The sequence below is a fragment of the Hordeum vulgare genome, chromosome 5H (assembly GCF_904849725.1).
Source record: "Hordeum vulgare subsp. vulgare chromosome 5H, MorexV3_pseudomolecules_assembly, whole genome shotgun sequence".
NCBI classification, from domain to species: Eukaryota; Viridiplantae; Streptophyta; class Magnoliopsida; order Poales; family Poaceae; genus Hordeum; species Hordeum vulgare.
Window position 1 is genome coordinate 511,352,910 of NC_058522.1, and position 13,925 is coordinate 511,366,834.

General features: G+C 44.1%; 1 protein-coding gene and 1 non-coding gene across 2 annotated transcripts; one reads left to right on the forward strand and one right to left on the reverse strand.

Annotated features, from left to right (window-relative positions):
- Positions 1-59: 59 nt before the first annotated feature.
- LOC123451892 (G-type lectin S-receptor-like serine/threonine-protein kinase At1g11300) lies at positions 60-13,426 on the reverse strand. Its single transcript, XM_045128441.1, has 7 exons — positions 10,042-13,426; positions 9,542-9,643; positions 1,482-1,672; positions 1,171-1,378; positions 859-1,096; positions 625-775; positions 60-513 (listed from the first exon to the last, which is right to left on the reverse strand). The coding sequence occupies exons 1-7, from the start codon at positions 11,390-11,392 to the stop codon at positions 214-216; spliced, it is 2,541 nt and encodes an 846-aa protein (XP_044984376.1). The 5' UTR covers positions 11,393-13,426; the 3' UTR covers positions 60-213.
- Positions 2,610-2,748, forward strand: LOC123400569. The gene has a single exon (XR_006610800.1). It is a non-coding gene; the product is annotated as a small nucleolar RNA Z247 (small nucleolar RNA).
- Positions 13,427-13,925: the final 499 nt, after the last annotated feature.

Consider the following 13,925-nt stretch of genomic DNA (forward strand, 5'->3'; position numbering starts at 1 on the left):
ATCAGTATGTAGTCCATAGTGCAATCTCTATAAGGTCTTATATTTAGGAACGGAGGGAGTACTAGGCAACACGTGATACATCTCTACTTTATCTAAGAAAAATGTCATCTCTAACTTGTTGGACCATACATTTTACAATAGTCTTTGATTCATGTATGTAATGTATTGTTTCCTTCGAGAGCATTTCGATACAGCTCAAACTAAAGATTTATTTCATCGCCCCTCTATCTCAGTAAGAGTTAAACTGTTCACGGATGTCTGAACATCAATTCTGATTTGATTCACTACAGCACTTTGTCTCGCAAAGTAGGCGGGGTGATTGGGAGATGTAAGTGTGGTGCTCCCGTTCTCTAGGACAGACACAACAGATGACATGAGCGGCCTATCATCAGGGTTCTCCTGGACACACAAGAGTGCTACATGGACGCAAAGCAGAACTTCATCTGGTGAAGTATCTACGATAGATGAGTCTGGTAGCTCATTCGTCCTATCTTCCTTCCACATATTCCATGACTGAAACAACCAAAAACATCATATCAGTATTAATTTTCGATATCCAACAAAAAATGTTTGTATTTGATCCATTTCTCGTAGCGAAACTTAACAGGATTCATGTGTACTCACATATACTGTGAGGCTAGGGAATCCCATGGTTTCACTAATGGAGTTTCTCCTTATACCAGTTACAACCTCCAGTAATAAGACGCCGAAACTATAGACGTCAGACTTGGTAGAGAAGACACCTTCCATTGCATACTCAGGAGCCATGTAACCACTGTTTGATCATTTTAATTATAAGGTGTCTAAAGGGAGTTAAATTTACTGGAAAACAATATGTTTTTTAAAATGAATACTCACTATGTTCCAACAATGTGTTGGGTATTCACATTTTCCAAGTTATCACCAAAGATCCTCGCCATACCAAAATCCGCTATCTTGGGTTTAAAATCTGCATCTAACAAAACATTTGCAGCTTTGAGATCTCTATGAATTATAATGAACCTTGAGTCTTCGTGAAGATACCGAAGTCCCTTTGAAACCCCTTTGATTATACTAAAGCGTGTCGCCCAATCCAACAACAATTTTCTCGACTTATCTAAAAAAAGAAACAAATGTAAGAAACAAATTCAAGTTGTCATAGAAATCATGGTTTGCTATTGGAATACACACCAAAAAGGGTAACATCCAAGCTCTTATTTGGCAGATACTCGTATATCAGGAGCTTTTCATCTCCCTCACTGCAGCATCCAAGAAGTCGAACCAAGTTTCTATGTTGCAATTTGGCAATTAGAATTACTTCATTCCTAAATTCCTTTGTTCCTTGTTGAGAATCTCTACTTAGCCTCTTGATTGCAACTTCTTGACCACCTAACATTCCCTACAGAAATATAGTGAAAATCTTATGCTTGACTTTGTAGTATGAAACAGATAGCTCTCTTTATCAGAATTAATCCTAGGAAAGAACATATTTAATGAGTTACCTTGTATACTTTACCAAAGCCTCCCCGTCCAATCATGCATGTTTCAGAGAAATTGTGGGTTGTGAGGGCAATTTCTTCTAATCTTACAAATGGAAATTCTTGATGGGGAGAGTTTTCTTCTTCAAATTCATCAGAGATACTCATACCCTCCAATCTTATATTCTTTTGCGTTGTCCCTTTCTTGTTCTTGCCTGCTGCCATAATGTTAAACGTGACTTCATCTCTATTGAGAACATAAAAAAGATAAGAAATAATAAAGTTATAGTTGATCCCTACAACTACTGATGTTGTGTATTATTCCCTATTTTATGAACTCATGGAACTAGAGAGAAATAACCCACAAGGCACATCCACCACCCAGCCACCCACTCCCCTAGAAAAACACAGACACAACCCTCAGTCCATAGTGTTAAACATAGCATATAGCGCATTGTAACGTGATAGATTCTTTGGGTATTTTCAAGTAATTTGTTAGCCACCGGATTCTTATCTCTTGTAACCGTGGCTGACTCTATCTCTTCTTTTTTTTTCCTAAGATGCAATCTATCTCGATGATGTATGCGCTACACGGATCTGCGCCCCTGCTATATAACACACACCACACCCCCTCGCAGAGAGGTACGACGTTTCCATCGATCTTCACATGGTATCAGAGTCTCCCTTCCTCCACCAGCGCTCCCCTGTCCAGCATCCACTGCCAGGTGACAAAGAAGCTCACCAGGACGAACGTCTTATGGCATGCACAGATCACACCCTAGCTCATCGGTGCTGGCTTCTATGGCTACGCCAAATCCATCAAGGAACCTGAGAAGCTCGTCATCAGCAAGGCCAAAAACGGCAAGGAGGAAGTCGTCCTGAACCCTCTCCATCAATTTTGGCTGAGGGAAGATCAGAAGGTACTTGCCCATCTGCTGAATAACCTGTCCCGTGATGTACTTGTCCAGGTCACCTCGATCTGCAAGGCACACGAGCTCTGGACTGTTGTGACGAGCATGTTCTCGTTGCAGTCCCGATCTTGCATAAATAACATCAGAATCGCCCTCTCCAATGCGTAGAAGGGCACACAAACGGTGGGGCCTACTTCGCCTACATGCGTCCCTCACTGACAAGCTCGTCGGCGCCGGCAAACCGTTGGATGATGATGAGATTATATCTTACATCATAGTTGGACTGGACATGGAGTACCAGCCGCTGGTGTCGCCGCTCAACGCTCGAACCGAACCGGTCATGCTAGATGACCTATTTGCTTAGATGAGCAATTTTGATCTGCGCATCGCGCTATTCCATGGCATCGGCAACAATGTTGGGTTCAATAACTCCGCCAATGCTACTTTCCTTGGTGGACGCGGTGGCTCCCGCTGTCGTGGTCCTCCGCATGGAAAGGGAAAAGGCGGCAATGGCAGGAGCAACTCCAACACCAGCAGCGGTGCTCCTCACGGTGGGTGGCCCTCCTCCACCAACAACAAGGGCCGTCGCGATCCTCCCAAGAGCCGCCCCAACACCATCAGGTGCCAGATTTGCGGCAAACCTAGTCACTCAGCAGAAGATTGTTGGTACCGGTTTGAGGAAGATGAAGGTGAGTCTTCACAAGATGAAAAGGTTGCAGGTGTTGCCGAAGGATCATATGGAGTTAACACAAATTGGTACGTTGGCAGTGGTGCTAACAACCACATTACCGGCGAGCTCGACAAAGTGACCATGCGGGAGAAATACCATGGCCAAGATCAAGTTCATACCGCAAGTGGATCAGGTATGAGGATTAAACATGTTGGTCATTTAGTTTTTTAAACCCCTCACAAAAAATACATCTAAGAAAAATTATTCATGTCCCTAGTGCATCCAAAAGTCTTCTATCAGTCCATCGTATTGCCATTGATAATCACGTCTTTCTTGAGTTTCACCTTTTTTTCTTTTTGATCAAGGATCAGGTAACGAGGAGGATGCTTTACCGAGGTAGATGTGTTCGTGGGCTTTACGCATTAATCCGGAGTTTAGAAGATCAAATAAGCAAGCTGATGGTGTCACCAAAATATCTTCGACACGGTGGCACGGTAGACTAGAGCATGCATCTTTTTCTTTAGTTGAACGATTTCTTAGGAAGAATAAGCTCCGATATGTTGATGAGCATGATGTTGAAACAGTTCATGATTCTTGTCAAAAGGCTAAAAGCCATCAATTGCCATATCCAATTCCACAAGTATTTCTACCAAACCATTGCAACTTATCTTTCTAATGTTTGGGGCCCTGCCCCTGGCTCTGTTGGTAGGCATACATACTATGTTCTGTTGGTAGGCATACATACTATTTTAGCTTCATTTATGACATAGCAAGTACACTTGGATCTACCTACTCAAAAACGATATGAGATTTTCCAAGTGTTTCACAACTTCCATGCTCTTGTTGAGCGAAAATTCAGTAGCAAAATCATTGTTGTGCAATCTGATTGGGGAGGGGGGTATGAGAAGTTGAATTTTCTTTTTCCAAACACTTGGCATATCTCATCAAGTTTCTTGTCCACATGCCATTAACAAAACGGTTCTGCCGAACGCAGACACCATCATATTGTTGAGGTTGGTCAAGCCCTCTTAGCTAGCGCATCCATGCCACTTAAGTTTTGGCATGAGGCTTTTCTTACCGTTATTCATATTATTAATATGCTCCCTAGTCAAGTCATCAACAATGAAACACCGGTAGAAAGACTCTTTCATACCAAATCCGCTTACACATCTCTTCAAGTCTTTGGTTGCGCGTGTTGGCCAAATCTTAAACCCTACAACAATCGTAAACTCATCTTTCGATCCAAACAATGTGTTTTCTTGGGCTATAGTGCTCAACTTAATGGTGTTAAGTGCATTGATGTTCCCACTCGACGTGTATATATCTCTCGGGATGTGGTTTTTGATGAGACAAAATTTCCCTTCGTCGATCTCCACCCAAACCCCGGAGCTCTCCTTCGTCAAAAAATCCTCCTTTTGTCTCCACATCTAGTAGATGATCATGGGGATTCTAACTGCAATGATCACATGCCAACTAATCCTCATAAAAATTTGCTTGAGTTATGTGATGATGCAGGACAAAACGGTGCAGAAAATGATTTTCATGGTGATGAAAACAGTCAAGAAACGGCACCAGACGAGCCATATCTCATGTGCAGGCCCCCGGGGGACATATCCCCTTCGGGATCCGAGCTGCACGAGCATGACAGGCAATCCTTCCTGGGATCCGTGTCGCATGCACCTCGCGGCGGGCGGGCTGACAGCGACCCGCGCCCCAGCGACCGAGCCAGCCGCCCCGCGTCGGCCTCGTGCAAATTGCCAGACGCCACGCGGCCGCCTCCCAGCCACTTCTCAACTCATCCACCTGTTATACGCGGTGCCCACGCTCCACGACAGGCGTGGGGTCCCATGTGGTGGCCTGTCTGACCGACGCTGGATCTAGCGCGGATTCGCCTGACACACCGCCTGACGCGGCTCCACCGGGCGGATCTTTTGTGGCGCTGGACCACTGCTCCCCGCGTGTCACGGCGCAGCAGATCATGCTGCTCCCATGGCTGAGACTGGATCCGCCTCGGGGTCGCCGGGGGAATCTGCTGAGGATCCCTATGCGGATGCGCCCGGATCTTCTGTGGAGCAATCCCCTGGAGCGCCCTACATGAAGTCCCGGACACGTCTACGAAAAGGGGTTTTGCAACCTGACAACTAAAATAGGTACTTAAATTTGTCCTTGCTTGTCCTACAGGTGAACCACAAACGCTTGGTGAAGCGTTAACTGACACAAAGTGGAAGCAAGCTATGGAGGAAGAGTATAAGGCACTCCAGAAAAATAAAACATGGCATCTAGTTCCCCCACTGCTAGGTAAAAATCTTATTGACTTCAAGTGGGTGTTCAGAATTAAGAGAAAATCTGATGAAACTATTGATCGATACAAAGTTAGGCTTGTTGCAAAAGGTTTCAAACAAGGGTATGGCATAGACTATGAGGATACTTTTAGTCCTGTTGTGAAAGCTGCCATCATTCATCTTGTTTTGTCCATTAATGTTTCCACAGGCTGGAGCCTTAGACAGCTAGATGTTCAGAATGTGTTTCTCCATGGTTTTCTAGAAGAGGAAGTGTATATGAAGCAACCTCCTGGGTTTCAAAACAAACATACACCCTTTCATGTGTGCAAGCTTGATAAAGTTCTTTATGGACTCAAGCAAGCTCCTAGGGCATGTACTCTTGCCTCAGTCAGAAACTTCAAGCACTTGGTTTTGTTCCTTCTAAGTCTGATACATCATTGTTTATTTACAAAAAGTCCAACACATCCATATTTGTGCTCATTTAGGTTGATGATATTGTTGTTACGAGCTCATCACATGAGGCACTGGCAGGACTCTTGAAGGATCTGAGTGTTGAATTTGCACTAAAAGATCTAGGAGACTTGCACTTCTTTCTACGTATTGAAGTTAAGAAACATGGCAGTGAACTTCATCTCTCTCGGGAAAATATGCTTTTGATCTTGTGAGAAGAGTTGGGTTTCACGGATGTAAATCATCACCAACCCTGTTGTCTAGCTCAAAGAAACTGTCTCTTACAGAAGGAGAACTCCTGAATCAGGAGGATAGCACCAAGTAGAGAAGTCTAGTAGGTGCACTTCAGTATTTAACACTTACAAGAACTAATATTTCGTTTGTTGTCAACAAAGTTTGTCAGTTTCTTCACACTAGTGGAGAAATGGCTAGCCACAACTCTTGTTCGTGGCGTGCCATTTCTAACCAACGCCAGCACTAATATTTTCAAATAGTGCTATCGTTGGACAAATTTGAACGCCATAGATATTTGATTAGTGCTGGCGTTGAACATTAACCCTGGCGTTGCATGTTAGTCCCATTGGGCCCACGCGAGCACTAATATGACTAATCCCCGCCATGCGTCCTACTCCCCACACTCTCGAGCCGAACTCCCTCGTCCTCCTCTCGATACCAGCCTCCCCCCGCCCGACGCCCGCCCGTCGCCGCCCTGCCTGACGCCGCCCCATCCGACGTCGCCGGCCCCGCCAACGTCGCCCGCCATGTCATATCCAAAGAGGTATGTAAAGAAGTATTGTAGCTGCCAAATTAAGCCAACCTTAGGAGATGTTTCTTAGAGGTCATGCGGTTCTAGCTAGTTTGTTTTAGGAATGCACATGATGACTAGGGTTTTAGGTTTGTTTTGTAAAATTCAGAGAAGAAAATGTAGGAGTTTCTTAAGGCCCCGTTTGGTAGCTCAATATTTTTAAAGTATTCTGAGAATACTGCAGTTTGTATAGTCTGCTAGCTGAATATTAATTCAGGGTTGTTGGTTAGCTGAATATTTGCTTTGGATCTATCCCTTTTTTAACAACCAAACATGTTCTCATAATTAGTTTCTCATTTGGAAACATGATAGTAAAAAATGCAGAAGCTAAAAAATGGCATCTACACATTCGTATAAACTTCGTTCTTCTTTGGCATGCATTTGATAGGTTTCAATAAGAGATTGAATTAACAAATACCCATCTTTGTGTTTATTTATCTATCAACTTTCAAAGTGGTATAGAAAAAAAATAGGTATCTACACAATTGATCTGCCTCTTCCTTTTATGCAGCCAGCACACTCATAATTAGTTTCTCATTCGGAAATATGATAGTAAAAATGTAGAAGCTAAAAAAAGTCATCTACACATTTGTAGAAACTTAGTTCTTCTTTGACATGTATTTGATAGGTTTCAGTGAGATTGAATTAACAAATCCCCATCTTGTTGATTATTTATTTATCAAGTTTTCAAAGTGGTATAGAAAAAAATAGATATCTACACAATTGATCTACCTCTTCCTTTTATGCAGCCAACACACTCATAATTTGTTTTTCATTTGGGAACATGATAGTAAAAAATGCAGAAGCTAAAAAAAGTCATCTACATATTTGTAGAAACTTAGTTCTTCTTTGTCATGCATTTGACATGTTTCAGTGAGAAACTTAGTTCTTCTCATTTTTTATGCTACAGCATGGCCGACTCTAGCATCTCGGAAGGCTCCGTGAGCACTACTGTTCGGCATTTGCCAAAGATAAAGGCGAAGTGAGCACCAACCAGGTAATTATTACAAAAAACATGCATGTGCACATTGCAATCATCAATATATGTCACCAGGTAGTTGATTGTTGATGTTTTGAAACCCTTGCCAGGCATACATACAAACTCCACCTTCTCCAGCACCCAAAGAGCAGAAGACATGTGACGTCGACGTGCTCAATCATGAGCTAATCGCGTCACATGAGAGTATTGTCAAGGCCTTGAGGGATTTTAATGCTTCCCTGAAGAAGGAGATGGACAAGATTATTGATGACAATGTTATTGTCATTCATAGGATCTATAGTCTCGAACGTCAGGTCGAGTTTCTAAGGACTGACATAAGTCATTACAAGAAGGAGATAGAAGTCCTCACGTCCGAAACATTCAATTGAAGATGGAGAAAGCCCATTACATGATGGAGGAGGACATGAACAGGAATAAGCTTTATGAGCTTAAATCAGTCCTTGGAAAAAACTAGGTAGTGTTATTGAGAGGAGAAAAATCGATACATTGTAGAGTGAGAAGTTAATTTGGTACTTCTCTTTTGTGGATTTAGTGAAACATTTAGTTTGTGGAGCTGGTAGGATCTTTTGTGAGCAACTTAAACATTTAGTTTGTGAAGCTGGTACTATTCTTTTTTATTAGCTAAATATGACAGTGTCGGCGTGTCACTCTGGCCAACGCCATAGGTATTCAAAATACTGCTGGCGTAGTCTCCAACGGCACCACTATATTCTAACAGTGGCGCCATATTGATGGCGTCGGGTGTCCACACCAGAAGGTCCCTTTTTGCCACGTCATAGCTAGGCTTTTCTACACTAGTGTCATGCTCCTTCTACAATTCATTGGACTGCTGCCAAACGAATGGTAAGATATGTGAAAGATACAGCCAAGTCCACTTCTACTCTTGTTAGTGCATTCTTTAATTCTGACTGGGCAGGAGATATTGATGATAGACGCTCCATTGGTGGCTTTGCAGTATTCTTTGGACCCAATCTCATATCTTGGTGTGCAAAAAAACAAGCCACTGTATCAATGTCCAGTACGAAGGCAGAGTACAAAGCTTTGGCAAATGCAACAACAGAAATTATCCGGGTTCAGTCCATGCTCAAAGAACTTGGGGTCAAATATACTCAAGCCCCATGTCTTTGGTGTGATAACCTTGGTGCAACTTATCTAGTTGCAAATCATGTCTTTCATGCAAGAACAAAACATATTGAGATTGATTTCCATTTTATTCGTGAAAGAATTGCTAGCAGGAAACTGGAAATTTGGTTTGTACACTCCGAGGACCAAGTTGCTGATGGCTTCACCAAAGCATTGCCCACAAGGAGTTTTGAGGAATTCAAGCGTAGTCTCAACTTATCAAAGTTGTGATTAAGGGAGGGTATTAAACGTAGCATATGGCGCATTGTAACGTGATAGATTTTTTGGGTATTTTCAAGTAGTTTGTTAGCCACCGGATTCTTATCTCTTGTAACTGTGGCTGACTCTATCTCTTCTTTTCTTTCTTCCCAAGATGTAATCTATCTCGATGATGTATGCGCTACAGGGATATGTGCCCCTGCTATATAACACACAGCACGTCCCCTCGCAGAGAGGTAAGACGTTTCCATCGATCTTCACACATAGCAGCACCACTAGATGTTGCTCTGGTTCTCAGCCCCACCATAACCAGTATCTCTATTGTTGCAATTGCATGAATATGAAAAACGCGCAAAGGGAATGTGGTTTTTCTAACATGTGGAATCCATATTATCCATCACTAGATTACATGTTATCGTTACATCACCACAAATAGTAGGTAAATCATGCTCTAAACCGTCTACAAAACTATTTGATCTAGTTTCCATTCACGTGTTTTAGAGGATTTTGTAATCTAAGGGTAATATTGCGGTAGTAGATGATGTAGTCCAAGTGAAGGCGGTGACACATACTCTCTCATAAAGCGGTCAATATAACCTCACTAAACAGAGTTAACTAAACATACCTTTGAATATTAGCCATGCAAGGGAGATGCATATGAGTACTAGAACACCAGAGCCTACAACTGGAAGCACAATCCTCATTGCATTGCTCTTTTTTCTTTTACCTGTGCAACAAATTCGTATACAAGAAAAAATGGTTTTATTATTTCTCAGTTGAATAATAACCCTTTAAAAAAAACGGTTCCTCCTTTATTCAGTCAAAAGAATAGCATCGTTTACAACCAAGGGAACCACCTGATCAGTTGAATAATAACTCTTTCTAAGTCATGGTGAACAACCATCAAACTTTAACATGATATTTGTGCAACTACCAGAGGGATGAAAAAAATCTTGATCCGATGGCTATTGTATTGACCAAGAAATAACTATTTCGAGTGACTAGGCGATGGTCACAAATGAGTGACAGAACTAGAAACATGTTATGAAAAACAAAACAACTGGTAGAAAGAGGGAGAAATGAAAAAACCAATATGATAAAGAGGGGGAAATTGAGATCTAATACCTTTGGCTGCATCCATGCCTGCACGTCGAAGATAGAGTGTCTCGCCACTGAGCTGCCCCACCTTTCCTGTGTCTATTAACTCTCCAGACCACACCAAGCACCTCGTCACGTGTCCACCAAGCCTGCTGCTGCTCAGGTTGGCAAACGCATATGCCACACAGGAGCAATTGCGGCTACACTCCGCTGCACACTCCTCATACTTACTCCTACCTCCACCAATAAACAAGAACCCATCAGGCGACTTCATCCCCGACAAGGCCACGAAGCCGTCACTACACCCTCGTAGTGCCTCCTTCCGTCGGCACCCCGCCGAGTATCTGCCGCTGGTCCACTCCTCGGTGCTACTCGGCTCAAAGCCGTCGAGGCACCTGCATGTTGGCATGGCTGGTGCCTCGACCGTCTCGTCACAGTACCCATACGGGCCGCAGTAACTGTAATGGTTGCATTCAGCAGATGGAAACTTCCAGAGGACAACCCATGCTGATGACTTACTGCTCCAGCTTTGGATCTGAAACTCGCCATAGTAGGTTAGCACAATCTTGGTGCGTGGGGCGCCGTCGGAGAGGCTATAAGTGACGTATGCCTCATCGTCATTGTTGACATAGGCTAGGTAGATGATAAGGTCACTGATATTATTTGTGCCCCCAAGGAGTTGTTGTTGGCGTAGGCTCATCACTAGATACCCTGTCCAGGGGGCGGCACGAGATACCGGGTGCTCGCCGTCCCACAAGAAGGTTTGGAACGACCTGTTCGTGTCGCTGCCATAGGAGAAGCGCCCCCGTGAGGGGTCACTGGGGCCTTTCCAGGATACTAGGCGGTCGGTGGTGGTACGCGTCCTGTAGTTTATGCCGAGCTTCATGCTGGGAAGGAACGTGTCCGTGCGGTGGTCGAAGCTCTGCCACAACATGGTGCCATTTGATGATCGGATGATGAGGTTACCGGTGTTCAGGAGTACCGCAGTCGGGGTAGACGAGACCAGAGTAGTTGCCACGTTGGTTGTCGTCCAAATGACACGCCGGCCGCCATCACCATCGGAGAGAACCAGATTAGAGCTATTGGTGAGGGAGAGCTTTGGCGCTGAGGAATTTGTGTTGGTGGCTGGAGTCTCTCGGTTGGCGACCCACACGACGGTGAGCTCGGGGATGTCGTTATACCATACGCCTAGGTACAGGCTTGCAGGAGAAGAATTCGAGGGGTTGAAGAAGCCCAAGGCGAATCCACCATCGTCGGAGACGATGGCGTTACCAGGGGACAGCGCCCTGCCAGGGACAAGCCGGTCTTGGGAAGTGCTCAACGGCATGAAAAGAAGGATCATGATCGTGGTGCACCTGGTGAGAGCCGGCCAATCCATCGAATGATCGGGCCTAGATCTTAGTACTAGGAGCAATTAAGTAACTAGTTAGGACAAGTGGGGGCAATTAAGTACTTCACGCAAAACAAAACAAAAACTAGGATTAAGTAACTGTACCAGTCCTTGGCCCAGAAGCAAGCAATGCTTTGACGAACACAGCTTCCACGAATATTCGACCGCGGAAGCAGATGATTGTATAATGCAATGTTCTTGGAATTCTGGTAGCTGAGACTTGACAAATCAGCTGTCCACGTCGGAGTTGGGGTGCCACCGTCAATGCTTACTGGTCAGACTAGTGACTGAAACATTAAGATATATAGACGGATAGCTTTGGTGTATCAACACTTTATTCTGGTCAGACTGCTTCTTGTTCAAATGCAGCAGTGACAGTATGTATATACAAAGGATCTTTGCAATAATTAAGGTGATAGTTGACATTTACTCTGTCAAGCACCTAATTATATAGCAATCTATTTTCATAAATGTTCACCCCCTTTCTTTTTTAACAACACAAGATCAACTGTCAATCTGTTTGTTAATCAGACATTCCAGTGTCCATTTGTTGACATGTGGAATCCATCTTATTCACTACCAGAACAGCGTTAATTTCTTGACAAATTGCTGACCGGATCCAGCACTCACGCCATGTTGATAATGAAAGCGGATGACTGGAAAATGCAAAGCTTTGAATTCTGCTTCGAGTTGAGAGGATCTTGGGGTTGACATTTCAGCTGTCCACGTACTGTACATAACAGCTTACAATGGAAATGTCGCTAGTGTGAGTTCAGCTGGTGGAACTGCGGCCCATGGTATATGGATCCAAACAGTGTCTTGAAACAAGTTTCACTGATTCTTTTCTTTTCAAACCATGCACGAGAACTGCTTGTGATCAATAAGGAGAAATTCTCAGGGGCACACAGTGGCTCGTGCACACGCTTCGTGGGCTGCATGATAACTATCAGCTCAAATTGGATCCCCACATTTAACTTGTATGAGGCTCATTTTGCAAGTACCAAAATGGGACCTCATTTTCCATTGTGGCTCAAAGGACAGAAGGATGTTAATTAACTTGACATTTCAGATGCAGGCATAGTTGATCTTCCCCCTGCTTGGTTTTGAACTGTATTCTCCAATGTCAGATATGTAAAATATCTCTTGTAATCAAATAAGGGGCCGGCTGCCAACAGCACTGTTATTTATGACTTTTGAACAAATGCTTGACCTCAACTCAAATGGCTTGACAGGATTGCTGCCACTGCTACCAGAATTGTTAGCGTTCTTAGATATCTCCAGGAACTCTTTATCTGGACCGCTTCCCCAAGACTCTAGAGCTCCAATGCTTCAAGAGCCTGTATTGTTTGCAAATCATATCAATGAAACAATTCCAGTATATATATGTCAACTGCAGTATATGACAGTGTTGGGTCTTTCAGAAAACCTTCTAGTCGGACAACTTCCCTGATGTTCAGAAGGTAGAGTTTATGAGGAAGCAGGCTGTTGTCGGCTCTGATCTTGCACAACAACAACCTATCTGGCAAATTCCCTGAATTCTTGCAACACAGTCCGATTTTCAAATGTCTGTGCCCAAAATATCCACAAGCTGTGGTGCTTCAGTGAAGACTGAAGACTATAGCTTGGGCTTTCTCATTCTCCTTTTATTTTTTGCCAATCCGTTGCTGCTTTTCGTCATGAATACAGAAACACAGAATCCGCAGAGCGGCCTAATAAGATGAACCTGCATTCCTTTATAAGATAAGACGGGAAGGTTGCCAAATTGCGAAACAGACATTGGTACGGTGGTACGGTAAGCATAGTGATGCATTCTGGGTCAGACCAGGTTGTCCTTCCGCAGACAACCAAACCGCAGAGCCCTCGGTGTGCTATAGAAAGCTCTGGCACGAGGCCTCGGCATTACGTCGAACAGCTGCTGGGCAATACCACAAGCCCGACGCTGCTGGGCAGCCTGACGCGAGGCTGCTCCTGCCACGGTCTCTGCGTCCCGCGAGGACTGCCGCGCCCTCTGCTGATCCCGGAGGAAGCACGAGCGAGGAGTGGAGGCGTAGAAAGTAGTCGTGGGGGGGGGGGGGGGGGGGGGGCGCGTGGGTGAGGAGCGAGGCTTTTTTTTTATTCCTCTCCTCCGTTTCTCAAGGCAGAGGCCCATGACAATGCGATAAGCCGATAACGAACGGAAGCTGCGGGAGAGCTTTTTTTTTCTTTATCCTCTTTTAGGGGTACATAAGGCCAATTCTATTCATCAAAAGATACAAATTGTGGAATACAAAATAGAGGCCTGTTCGGATGTCATCCGCTCCGCGTTTTCACTCCCGGAGTTGAAGGAGCGGCAGTTAAAAAACGCAGAGTGGGGAAAGAGATACTGTCTAGATTCTCATATTTGACGGAGCTGGAGGCTTGCCGAACAGCTCCTAGGTATGGGTCATGATTGGCCAAACCAGACATGACAAACTTGACCAAGAGTAAGAGCATACTTAACTATACCGTGACACTAATGGAAAACTACGAAGAAAATTAACAG